The sequence below is a fragment of the Rhinolophus sinicus genome, chromosome 14 (assembly GCF_057876585.1).
Source record: "Rhinolophus sinicus isolate RSI-liver-muscle chromosome 14, RSI-T2T, whole genome shotgun sequence".
NCBI classification, from domain to species: Eukaryota; Metazoa; Chordata; class Mammalia; order Chiroptera; family Rhinolophidae; genus Rhinolophus; species Rhinolophus sinicus.
The window spans coordinates 176,169,007-176,181,967 of record NC_142514.1 but is presented as its reverse complement, the minus strand read 5'-3'; the positions used below and the strand labels follow the sequence as shown (position 1 = coordinate 176,181,967).

At 33.9% G+C, this 12,961-nt stretch overlaps 1 protein-coding gene and 1 pseudogene across 1 annotated transcript; both read left to right on the top strand.

Moving 5' to 3' along the window:
- Positions 1-1,840: 1,840 nt before the first annotated feature.
- LOC148755901 (olfactory receptor 10AG1-like) lies at positions 1,841-2,797 on the top strand (annotated as a pseudogene).
- Positions 2,798-8,542: 5,745 nt separating this feature from the next.
- LOC109439732 (olfactory receptor 10AG1-like) lies at positions 8,543-9,487 on the top strand. The gene has a single exon (XM_019719987.3). The coding sequence runs from the start codon at positions 8,543-8,545 to the stop codon at positions 9,485-9,487; it is 945 nt and encodes a 314-aa protein (XP_019575546.3).
- Positions 9,488-12,961: the final 3,474 nt, after the last annotated feature.

The window sequence follows — 12,961 nt, the reverse complement described above, 5'->3', positions numbered from 1 at the left end:
GGCATAACATTCACTGTTGAACCAATCGGCTGTGGTCAGGTGGGCGCAGTCATGTGGTGTATAATGACCATTTGAAACATGGTGGATGAGTGAAGAAAGTTCTTAGATAATTCATATAAGCGTGAGTAGAAAAACTAGACTAATTGGGGGGATTACTGCATAAATTCTATAAATATCTAATCACCAAGCTGTACACCTGAAACTGATATAAAATAATACTGAATGTCAACTGTAACTAAAAAAGATAATTAAAAATAATTATTTAAAAAAAAATACTAAATATGTTAATCTAAGTGGAAGAATAAGAAACCCTTATGACACTAAAATCTGAGGCCTTTAAAGAATTGTCTAGGTCAGAATCCCAGGTTTAGTGTGAGGCTGAATTCTAAACAATCATTCAGAGACAGGCGGCTTTGACATTTTCTGCTGGTGGCTTCCATGGTTGCTATGGTTATTCCAGGCCAGCCAGCCAAAGTATGAAGTAGAATTCCAGGAGACGTCCTCTTCAGCAAGTGTAAATGTGTAAATCAGCACACATTGTCTCCTCTCCTATTTCATTGCCATGAACTAAGTCACATGATCGTGCAAGTTTCAGGAGAGACTGGAAACACATCCTGGCTACTATAGAAATTAAAAAATGAAATAAAGGAGAACTGAATTTGGTGGACACATTTATCAGTCGCTAGTATGGTGCATAGTACAATCATGAGAACCAAGGAGAGCCAGTGGAGGAAATTTAGGAGAAAAATGCCACGATTTGATTTACATCTTAGAAAAACATTATCCTTAAATTCAGAAAGAGAATAGTGATGAAAGCAAAATACTACTGAAAATGTAGAATATTTTTAAAGTATGTCAACTTAAAAAGATTATAAAGGTATGAACTTAGGAAGTTCCCATGAAAACAGAAATGAATGGAATTGATAGAAGACAGAGTTAGCATGATTTTGGTAACTGACTAGACATGTGGGTAAAAAAGATGGAGAAATGATAGATACATCATATTTTCTAATGCGGCCTGGCTTGGTACCAAGTGTACACATCACTTTTCAGCTCGTAGTGTTGCAATTTCGCTAAATCCTTTTGGATGACTCTTGCTTTACTATCACTAAATGATCTGAAAGGTAAGGACTGTGACTATTTTTCTACTTAGGAACAATATAGATCTTAGAAAATGCCTGAACATCTAATATGGTGTTTAGCATTTGAATCTCTTTTTTTTTTTTTTTACTTAAAATTTATTGGGATGACAATGATTAGTAAATTTACACAGGTTTCAAGGACACAATTCTGTAATATATCAGCTATATACCACATTGTGTGTTCACCACCCAGAGTCAGTTCTCATTCCATCACCATATATTTGATCCTGTTTACCCTCATCTATCACCCTCCCCTCTTACCCTCTGGTAACCACTAAACTATTGTTTGTGTCTATGAGTTTTTGTTTCTTTATTTGTTTGTCTTGTTCCTTTGTTGCTTTCAGTTTTAGACCCCACATATAAGTGAAATCATATGGTTCTTGACTTTTTCTGTGTGATTTATTTCTCTTAGCATAATAATCTCAAGATGATCCATGTTGTCGCAAGTGGCACTATTTCACAGATGATAGGATAAAGAAGATGTGATTATATATATATATATATATATATATATATATATATATATACACACACACACACAATGGAATACTACTCTGCCATAAGAAAACATGAAATACCATTTGATTCTGATATTAAGTAAAAGACACTTTTTAAATGAAATCATTACTCTTAAAATGGAGAAAAGGATAAACAGAGAATTTTTGATACATGCACAAATCTTCCAAGGTGGAGAGCACATGGTAAATTTCCTCTTTCCACAGATGAAACGCCAAGAAAAACCACCAGAAGAAAATCTAACAAAATTGATGGAATGTGTTCTCTTGGACTTTGCTGAGGTGCCTTGTCTCCAGAGGTTTCTATTTGGATTGTTCTTAATCATCTATGTCATTATCTTGATGGCAAATGGCACCATATTTCTAATAACAAAACTGGGCCCTGCTCTTTTGATCCCCATGTATGTTTTCCTTGGCAACATTTTCATGTTTGGAAATCTGCTATGCATCAGTTATACAACCCAGAATGCTCATGTATCTTTGAGCCCAAAGAAGAGTAATTTCTTCAGTTGCCTGTGCTGCACAAACGTGCTGAATTCTTATGCTGGGAGCTACCAAGTGTTTCCTTCTGGTCGTGATGGCCTGAACCCCTATATGGCCATTTGTAACCCTCTGAACTACCCTCTATTCATGAACTCCAAGGCCTGTGTCCAGTTGGTGGCTGGCTCCTGGATCAGTGGAATTCCAGTCCAAATAGAGCAGACATTCCAGATTTTCTCTCTGCCCTTTTGTGCTTCTAACTCATCAACCACTTCTTCTGTGACATCCCAACAATACTCAAGCTGGCCTGTGGGGACACCTTTGTGAATGAAATGATGGTCTACATAGTTGCTGTGTTGTTTATCGTGATTCCATTTCTGTTGATACTTGTCTCCTATGGCAAAATCATCACTACAATCCTTAAAATACCATCAGCCACAAGTAGGGTCACAGCTTTTTCCACTTGCTCATCTCATTTTATAATTGTTCTTTGGATCAGCCATTATCACATATTTATGACCCAAGACCCAGGACTCAGCAGGAACTGACAAAGTACCTTCTCTTTTCTACACTCTTGTGATTTCCTTGTTTAACCACCTGATATACAGTCTAAGGAACAAGGATGTGATAATGGCACCGAGATAATTGCTATGTAAATAATTTACATCATTTAAAAAATGAATTTATTTACAGGAATTGATTTCTTACATATTTTTAATAAAATTTCAATACCTATTTATCTTAAATTCAATTTATCTGTCTATATATTGGGAATTATTTCCAAATTTAAAATTGCTTATAACGTTAAGAGACATTTCTGTCTCTACTTATGCAGTCACGTATGTGTCCACAAATAGCAAATCACTCTTTTGGGAATTCTATATTTTATTGTGAAATGTCCCTTCTTTTGATGAGGATTGATGTAATAAATTCAATTGTAATATAGTGCGTTATATCACATACTGGAAACCATGTCATTCATTTGCATAGAGTTGTAACAGTCATTTTTAAAACCAGGTTGATAATGGATATTGATTAAAATTATGTGTACGTTTAGACCTAGCAATGACTCTATAGAGAAATCATTTCTTAGAGAAAAATCACCTTTCATTGGGAATCTAGTTTATAAATGATGATAGTACAATGATAGATGACAGTGAAAAAAAGTAGAAAGAAATGAAATTAGTTAATTAGAAACATTTCTAGATTTTTGGAAATCAATTGATGAGAAGCAAGAAGAAAATAGAAATATAAGAAAATAAGTGACCTATGGCGATTCAGTATAACACTCAACTATGTCCCTTGTCTACAAACAGCAGTGGGCTCTGAAAGTGCAGGAAAGTAGCAGATATTTATTCAAGCATATCATGAGAAGCCAAAGCAGAAGGCACTCCACTCAAAAGTTAAAAAGGGAAATTTCAAAATTGTTACAAGAGGATTTACATTAAAATTGTCTAATTTTTAAAGTGTCATCGTTTAAATGGGTACCTTCATTCTATGAAAAACTAGATTTCATCAAATGCATCTTTCTCCAACATTCTTGCATTTTCCAATAAGACTCTTTGGATAAAAGATCATGATTACATTTTCATAATATTGCTGTGACATATTTAATGATAGTCGGCATTATTACATTTTATAGACAGAAATTGATACAAAAGATTGGAGATACACAAGGATGCATTTTATAATAAATTGGAAATAAAAATCAATTAATAAAAATGTATTTTCATATATTGTCTCTATACTGCATCTTCCCAACTCTTGTTATTGACTCTTTTTTGTTATAGTCAATCTAGTGAGTGTGAAGTTGTATTACATTGTGGTTTTAATTTGCTTTTCCATAATGAGCTGTGATTTTGATTATTTTTGTGTGTATGCTTGTGATCTTTTTGGTGTCATATCTATTCAAATCTTTCACATACATTAAATGGGGTTGTCTTTTACTACTGAGTTGGAAGGATTCTTTATATACTCTGCATACAAATCCTTTACCAAACATATGATATACAAATATTTTCTGTCTGTGTCTTCTCTTTCACTTTCTTAATGGTTTAGTTTGGAATACAAAGGTTTGATGTATTTTATTTTATTTTATGGATTGTGGCTGCTCCCCCACCCCTTCTGTGGTCTGGGAGATGACGAGTCCTGCCTGGCTGACGTGAATGTGCAGAAGAAGGAGTGAGTCACGTTGAAGATGATGTTATCATTCCACAGTCCTAGACTTATTTCTTTTGCATTTTAATGACAGAAATAAATTTCTCTCTAATTTAAGACACTACACATTTGTATTTTAAAACATATTAGTGTATATCATAAGTCACATGTAATTATAAATTCCTGATTTTCAATCCTATATTTTTTAATAATCACAAAACAGAAAGGTAGAGAATTTAGAGAAGGAGTCATATGGCAAAATAGGTGTTTGGTTGTTGTATCAAACTCCTTGAGTGGCAGGCAGAATGGTTTAATTCAATTGGGAAATTACCTGATCTCGAGGGTAAAGAATATTTCCTACTTAAAGAGCACTATTTGTTATGACCATAGAATATATTTTAGAAGGTGATTAACCTCTATGTCAAAAAAAGGAAATTATCTAATCTAAAAAAAATAAAATAAGAAGAACCCAAAACAGTTTTTTTCCTCATGCTCTCTCTACCTTTTAATTCAGTCAGTAAAGGTAAGTATATTTAACGTCAATCCAAACAGGTCAGTGTGAATTATTCTTGTCCAATTTATTTTTACATTTAGCTGTATTTATTTCCGCATGGGCAAAGAACATTTATTTACAGAAATTTTTAAAAAGAGTCTTTGTTATTATTGCTTAGTGTTAAAAACACTGATTTAGGTAGATTTTGTATATTTCTGACTCATTATTATAACATCAAATGAGAAAATACCAATTGCATTTAATATAATGGGCCAATATATCAAAATTACTGATATTGTCATTACAATCATCGTAATAATCATGGTTATCATCATCTTTAGGTGCTAATGTTTATTGATTGCATGTGCTAAGCACATATTTAAGTATTTTGCATGAATTAAATCTGGGGATCACATAAGAATTTAATTATATATAATTAAGGAGGAGCAAGATAGTGAATGCACTTTACTGCAATGGTTTTGTATCCTATTAGTAGCAAAAGGATTCCTTGTTTGTTAATAGTTAAGTTCCAGGATAAATGAATCTGAAAATATTAAAGAGATTAGCATGTTTTCATTTTTATCTTTAGAGACTTCAAAAAAAAAAGCTTTGAAATTGCATTCACCAATTTCTGATTTCTATTTCCTATCTTCAATTTGATTTTATAATCTTGTTCTGAATATAAGCATTACATACATTGGAATGACAGTTTGTGTAATTGATATCACAATCTCCACATCAAAAGAAGTAATTACTTCAGTGGAATACCAGAGAAATACTCAGAAAATATTTGAATAAAAACAAGAGTGGCCAGATTTAGTTGAATTATATAGCAGTTTTCTTTCTGAAGTGCATAAATAGAAGCACCTAAAACCTTCTAGAAGTCAGAAAAACAGCCTGTATATTGCAAGATTTGAGGAAGCTTTTTTTGGTGAGAAAGTTTTTAGAAGATTAGTATGATTTGGATAGGATTTGAATAATTACATTATTTGTTTTACAAATGGTTTTATATTGAATTCTATTGAATATTCATAAAATTGTCACTATTTTACAAATAGAAAATTAAGGCCAGAAAACAGATGTAGTAGATGCAGAACACTATGTTTTTGATTGCAAGTTCTGTTGCTGCTTTTTGTTGCTAATTATTTTTGGCACCTAAGTTTCAGTTTGCTCTTTAAAAGTACTCCCCCATTTGTACAGTAGAGAATAATGTAGAGAGAGAGATAGAGACAGAGAGAGAGAGTTGAAGAATGAGAAGAGGTTACATAAAGAGCAGATCCAATAAAGAGAATAAAGAGGATCGCAGTTCCTGAGAGCAATGGTGAGCTCATCAAATGTGGGTGTGTGATGCATGCTAGCCAAGAAAGATGGAGTGAGTCATTCAATAAACAGTTTTAATCATTGCCCAAGTATTAGATGCTACATTGAATTAAATAGATGAATAAAACATGGTTAAAAGTGTGCAGGATGGTGTAGTGAAAAAAAACATACTGTGTAGTCTTTCTTCTACACATGAAATCATCTTAGTAATGTCACCTATCAGCTGCTAGTTTCTGACCATCTTAGAGACTCAGTTACAGCATTTTTACATTCTCTACAATCAAATTTTCATTGGGAGAATTGTATAATTATGGAGGAAGGTTTAAATACCTGTAGTACTTTAATAGGTAATCTGGAATATTGCAGTTGGTGAAATAAATTATTACTTAACTTTCCTTTTCTCAGTCACAGAAAATCCTCAGGACGCCCAAGTTTTACATGGAGTGTTGCTCCTGAGCCTCTTGTGTCTGCATTTTTGTAGTAGTTGAAATCTTAACTATTGTCCGCACTTAACACCCTAGAATAGGGTTATATATGTCTCTTCTTTGTGGAGACTTGGTCTCTATTGACTTTCAAATTAGTTAACGCATAATATGGAAGTTATCTAGCACATGCTGAAAACAATGGAGTAACGTGCTACTGATTCAAACAGTGAATGACAAGAGTATAATTCTGAGAGAGAGAGAGAGAGAGAGAGAGAGAGAGAGAGAGAGAGAGAGAGAGAGAGAGAGAGAGAGAGAGAGGGAGGGAGAGAGAGAGAGAGAGAGAGAGAGAGAGAGAGAGAGAGAGAGAGAGAAAAGAGGAGAGGAGAGGAGAGGAGAGGAGAGGAGAGGAGAGGAGAGGAGAGGAGAGGAGAGGAGAGGAGAGGAGAGGAGAGGAGAGGAGAGGAGAGGAGAGGAGAGGAGAGGAGAGGAGAGGAGAGGAGAGGAGAGGAGGAGATCTGCTTGATCTACACCAGGAGAAAGTGAGTGGAGGTTCAGCATTTGAGTAGGAACCCATGCTTACACCTTGGGGACCACTTAAAGAAGCAACCGATTTGACTGAATTGTTATTTATTTAAGAAGTTAGTTCATTTTTCACTTAAGTCCACATATACTTCTATAAGTATGAGACTTGTAATAAAGGGTTAACAAAAAAAAGTTAGTAAATCATATTTTGTAGAACTAATATACTATGCATTGCATAGAAAGATGTATACAATATCAGAAGCTTATAATCTAGTTGTAGCAATAAGAAATGTATATAATAAAGATGGGCAAACACACCAAACACACTCACATGCATAAACACACACATACCTGCAAGAAAAAGACAGACTGGATTAAATGAGTTCAGCAGAATGGCAGCATTAATGAGAATGTGGGTGATTTAGGAAAATCTCAGAGATGAGTTGTGGTTGATGTCTGTTATACAATAAGTGTGTGTGGGGTGCACATTTTAGTCAGAACTGGTTTTCTGAAGATAAATGCTAGATGAGCCTTCCTCTTTACCTCTTGAACTTACCTGGACAGAAAGAGAGTTCCCTTTCTTCCTGTTGCAAAATATGAATAAAAATTATGAGTGTTGCTATCATAGATCTTACATTGAAATAACACGATATTAAAGATTAAATAGAGGGTGGTCAGTTAGCTCAGGTGGTTACAGCGCAGTGCTCTTAACAACAGGGTTGCTGGTTCGATCCCCATGTGGGCCACTGTGAGCTGCACCCTCCACAACTAGATTGAGACAACTACTTGACTTGGAGCTGATGGGTCCTGGAAAAAGACTTTAAATAAATAAAAGATTTTTTTAAAAAGAAAAAAAAGATTAAAAAACATCCCATACTATTTAATGGCCAGTTTATCTTTTTTTTTTTTTTTTTTTTTTTTTTTTTTTTTTTTTTTTTTTTTTTTTTTTTGGTAATAATATAGCCTAAATATGCAGAATATCAAAGCTAAACAAGACTTTGAAAATACCACCGGAAAACCATCACTTTAAAAAATTAACCCTGCTCATTCCTAAACACTATTTTAGATGACCTACAATGTATTACTTCTGTAATTAAATTTAACATTGAATTCATGATAATCAGAAACAGAACTAAAAGGAGAGGAGACAACCATGTCAGGCATCATTGTTACAATTAAACATATTTTGAATTTTTAGGTGTCCAGATGAATGGTAAAATTATAATCACATATATCATCAACAGAATGAAAAAATATAATAACCCAAGCAGAAACAAAAAGCAAAAGGGGATTTATTTTCTTACAGATACATTTAATAATAATGAAAATACATTTCAACACACTTTTTAGAGCACCTGGCAGTTACAGGTTTTGTTTTTACAGACAATGGGAACAATCAGAAGGCAGGACATTCTCATTTTATAAATAAGAAAATAAAAGCCAAGGAAAGTGGTTTAACTTGTACTTCCAATTAAATCATTCCCACAGATGAACTATAAAGAGAGGAAAACAGAAGACAATGTTTCCACAGTGACGCAGTTTGTACTCCTGGGATTTTCTGACCTTCCACAGCTCCAAGGGTTACTATTTGTGCTGTTCTCCATCATTTACATGATTATCTTAATTGGAAATAGTCTCATAATAATAATAACCAGGCTGGACATTGCACTACAGAAACCCATGTATTTTTTCCTGGCAAATTTTTCCTTGTTGGAAATCTGTTACGTGTCCGTCACTCTCCCTAGGATTCTGGTGAACCTTTGGACTCAGGATAGGATCATTTCTGTGCTGGACTGTGCCATCCAAATGTGCTTCTTCCTTATGCTGGGAACCACTGAATGTTTCCTCCTGGTGGTGATGGCCTATGATCGCTACGTGGCCATTTGTAACCCTCTGCACTATCCTCTCGTCATGAACCAAAAGGTGTGTACCCAACTGGCTGTTGGCTCCTGGATCGGTGGAATTCCAGTCCAGATAGGACAAACATGCCAGATTTTTTCTCTACATTTCTGTGATTGCAATCAAATTAACCACTTCTTCTGTGACGTACCCCCCATTCTCAAGCTAGCTTGTGAGGACACTTCTGTACAGGAGGTGTTGATCTATGTGGCAGCTATTTTATTCATTGCAGTCCCTTTTGTGTCGATACTTGCCTCTTACAGTAAAATCATTTTCACCGTTCTGAGGTTGCCCACAGCCAGAGGACGGGCCAAAGTCTTCTCCACATGTTCTTCCCACCTGCTAGTCGTGGTTTTATTCTTTGGATCTGCCACCATTACCTACTTAAGGCCCAAATCTGATCATTCTGCAGGAATGGACAAACTGCTCTCTCTTTTCTACACCATAGTGACTCCCATGTTTAATCCTATGATATACAGCCTTAGGAACAAGGATGTTATTGCAGCTCTGAGAAAATTATTACTTAAAAAATAATGTAATTGTAATTGTTGTAGTGCTTGCCACAGAGTTATCAGAGAAACATTTCAAATTTCTATATTCCCCTTTTAAGATGTTAACCACTTCCAGCTTGTGATGTTCTTTTACATACTTTTAAACACTAACCTACAATTTAATGTGCATGGATATATATAGACTAGGCCAATTTATCTATCTTCAGTGCTCTATGTCTAAAGAAGAATAATCCTGCCTCATGAATAAAATAGTAATGTGCATCACATATTCTATATAAAAACTAAAAACAGAATTCAATCTGTTAAGATTTTGGCTTAAATATACTAAGAAGTGTACAAGACTATTTACCTGAATAATTTCCTATATCTTCACACATGTATTTGTTAGTGTTCTCTCATTCTATGGCACAGAGACTGGCCAATAGCAGCTGAGTAATGAATGTTTGAATGAGTAATTACATGAGTGAATGGATAAATGAATATTGCTATGCCCTACATCAGACTCCTGCCAAAATCTAGAAATTTTAGAGCATCAGTAAACATCAGGAGTATATTTATTTAACCTACTATGCATCCATGTGAAATTACTCCAATCATAATACCTAAAGAAAAGCTTACATGACTTAGTTTTCTTCCTAATAACTTCCTGCAAAAACTCATGATACAACAGAACATTCCTACCTGTCTCAGCCAGTTTGCTTGGCACACATTTCTATGTTCTCATTAGCAATTATGATCCCAAAGTAATTTGCTTTAAGTTACTTTATCTCTTTCATAACTGTGCTTCAAACAGCTACTCCCAGGCCAAGTCATATTTCTGAAAGGAAACATCTATGAGTTTAAAAGTGAAGACAAATGTTAGAAGTTATTTTCCAGATCCCCGAAGCCAGCACATGTGCATTTACATTAGGGTGCCTAAGCTTCCATGTCTTTAACCTTTTCTAATGGGTTTGAAATTATCAAACCTTTGCATGGTGTTATCAGGGAAAGTGAACATCTGTCAGCAGAACATTAATGCCTATCCTCCCAATTCCAGATTCTTGAATCAGCAACTCACATTAAGAGATGATTTAGTGCATCTGTCTCTGGGAACATTCGTTTGTTGACACTTCTGCTGTTCTGTAGTTTTAGTTATAATTGTACACCTGTGGATAAGACAATGTTGGCTCCTGCTCTATGTTTCACTTCATCAACCCATTACATCATCTATCATCTAACATGATTTGCCACATTTATTTACTTATGTATTTTATTCATGAAAGTACGTAAGTGTATATTCCTTTTCATTTAAGGTTTCATATAAGACTTTTATACCTGGTCATGATGAAGACCATCATGATGATGAGAAAAGTGATGATAAAGATTATGGTTATGATGGAGATAGTAATGTCAGTAGTTTATGTTTCTGATATTTAGTAAAGCTGGAATCACAATGTTATAAAAACAGTCTGTCCCACGAGTTCAGATACCTGATTTTTCATCTTCTCTTTACCAAGTTCTTGAACAAGTCATCTAGTTACTTTCCTCATAGGGGTCTACAGGCAAATTATCTAACTAACACTGACGAGGTGATTCTTGATTGACAGATTTAAGGTTCCATTTCTGGGAGACCCAAAAATGTAACTAAGTTAAGTTTAAATTTAGTTATTTGGGAATTAGCATAAGCCACTCCATTTGGGGCCTCTTGTCTTTAACAATTCACAATTAATAAAATGATGAAACCATGGTTTTTCTTGGGAATTCTGGGATTATTATAAGGGTCAATCCATATCCACCTAGTATGGAGAAGCATTTGAAAAAGTTTAAAGGACCAGAAATTGAAGTGTTGGCTGGATTTCAGTATAATTCTTGGTGGAATGATTGGGTCTATTGTATTTTATATTCAGATCCATAGAGATAACCATTATAGTGCTATTTTTGAGGAAAGAGACATTTCACAATATCAGTTACCTTGAGGGGAAAACTTACTTGTTTACACATTAGAATTATTTTCTTTTCACTAATGTTTTATGTTAGTTTTTTTTAAACGTGCTCAAATTTTTGCTCATCTAAACAGGAACTATGAATGGAGAAAAACCTTTGCTAATTTTAAAGAAAATATTAATAATGTGTATATCATTATAAAATCCACGCCAATTAACCTGTTAGGAGTATGACTTTATTTTTACAAATTTCCTTGAGATATTTGTATTTTCTCTTTTTAGCTCTCTATCCCTTACCTTCCCAATCTTTTAATTCACAAAGAACTCTAGAGTCTAGAAATTACTCTCTGAACTCATTAATCTGCTCTCCATTACCAGCAAATATAATTGAGGCTGACTGGAAAAAAACCTGTGACATGGTTTATAAAAACAGTCATCTGACTTTACATATAATTCTTGGGCTAGTCAATGGTTGCCAGCTAGGGCTCCAGACATTTCTTGAAGATTAAAAATTATTCTCATGCATTTTTCTTTTTTCTGATGTTTATATTATATCAGTCTTCTGAATAGTAGCATTTTCTGTCTTCTGGCCACCGAATATATGGGTGATCCAATATAGGACTTGGTGAGCCATTGCTGAAGACTTGCAATCTCTGTATGTCAAAGTAGTGGTTTTAATACATATATCGCCAAATTATATATTTAATGAGAAAGAGAACATGGAATATTGCTGTCTGGATTCATTCTGGAGGAGTGTTGTCTCTTCCCTACTTTTCACTGGGGCTATTGACACATCATTTCCTTAACGATAGTAACACCTTTAGCATAACATCCTCCTAAAGAAAATACTTGTGAAAATTAAGCAGAATTATCCATAAGAATGTAGTAGTGATTATATTTTACAAAAGCTTACTTCATCAAAGAATTTTATGAGATGAAAAATGTTGTCCTTAGAGGATACAGAAAAGATTTTAACATAGTGACACTAAGCTATAAAATAGCATGAGATCTGTTTTCTCTGAAATACAATTCCTAACACCCCTCTATCCTGATTGTCTCATTCAATAAATCACTCTCTGCCAAATTTTAGTAAATTTTAGAAATAAGAATTTAAGTTGTGGTAAATATATTCATATTTCTTTTCAGAATTCTTGCTGTAATGACTTGGAAAAGGGCCACATTAAATAGAGTTGTAAAAGAAGACTGGTTCTTAAGTGAAGATAAAAAGTACTATGTAAGCTAAAAAGTGGTAATGGCCACTGCTTTAGATGAACAACTCTTTATATATATACAATTTACATCACAATTTTATATATATATATGTATATATATATATGTATACATATATATATATATATATATATATAGTACATTATGTTGCATATATACCATAGTATATCAAAATATATACATACCATAGGTCATCATATATAATAACATGCTACTATACATAACAATATATAATTCAGTGTTTATTTTGACATGATGGAGAATTTACACTAATGACAAGACCCATTCCCAAACAACACCAATTAAATGTTAAATTCACTTGAAACCATTTTCCTATTCACTTT

Bases quoted from the DNA above. Each gene is read 5' to 3' on its own strand.
- LOC109439732 (XM_019719987.3), top strand. From the start codon at position 8,543: ATGAACTATAAAGAGAGGAAAACAGAAGACAATGTTTCCACAGTGACG.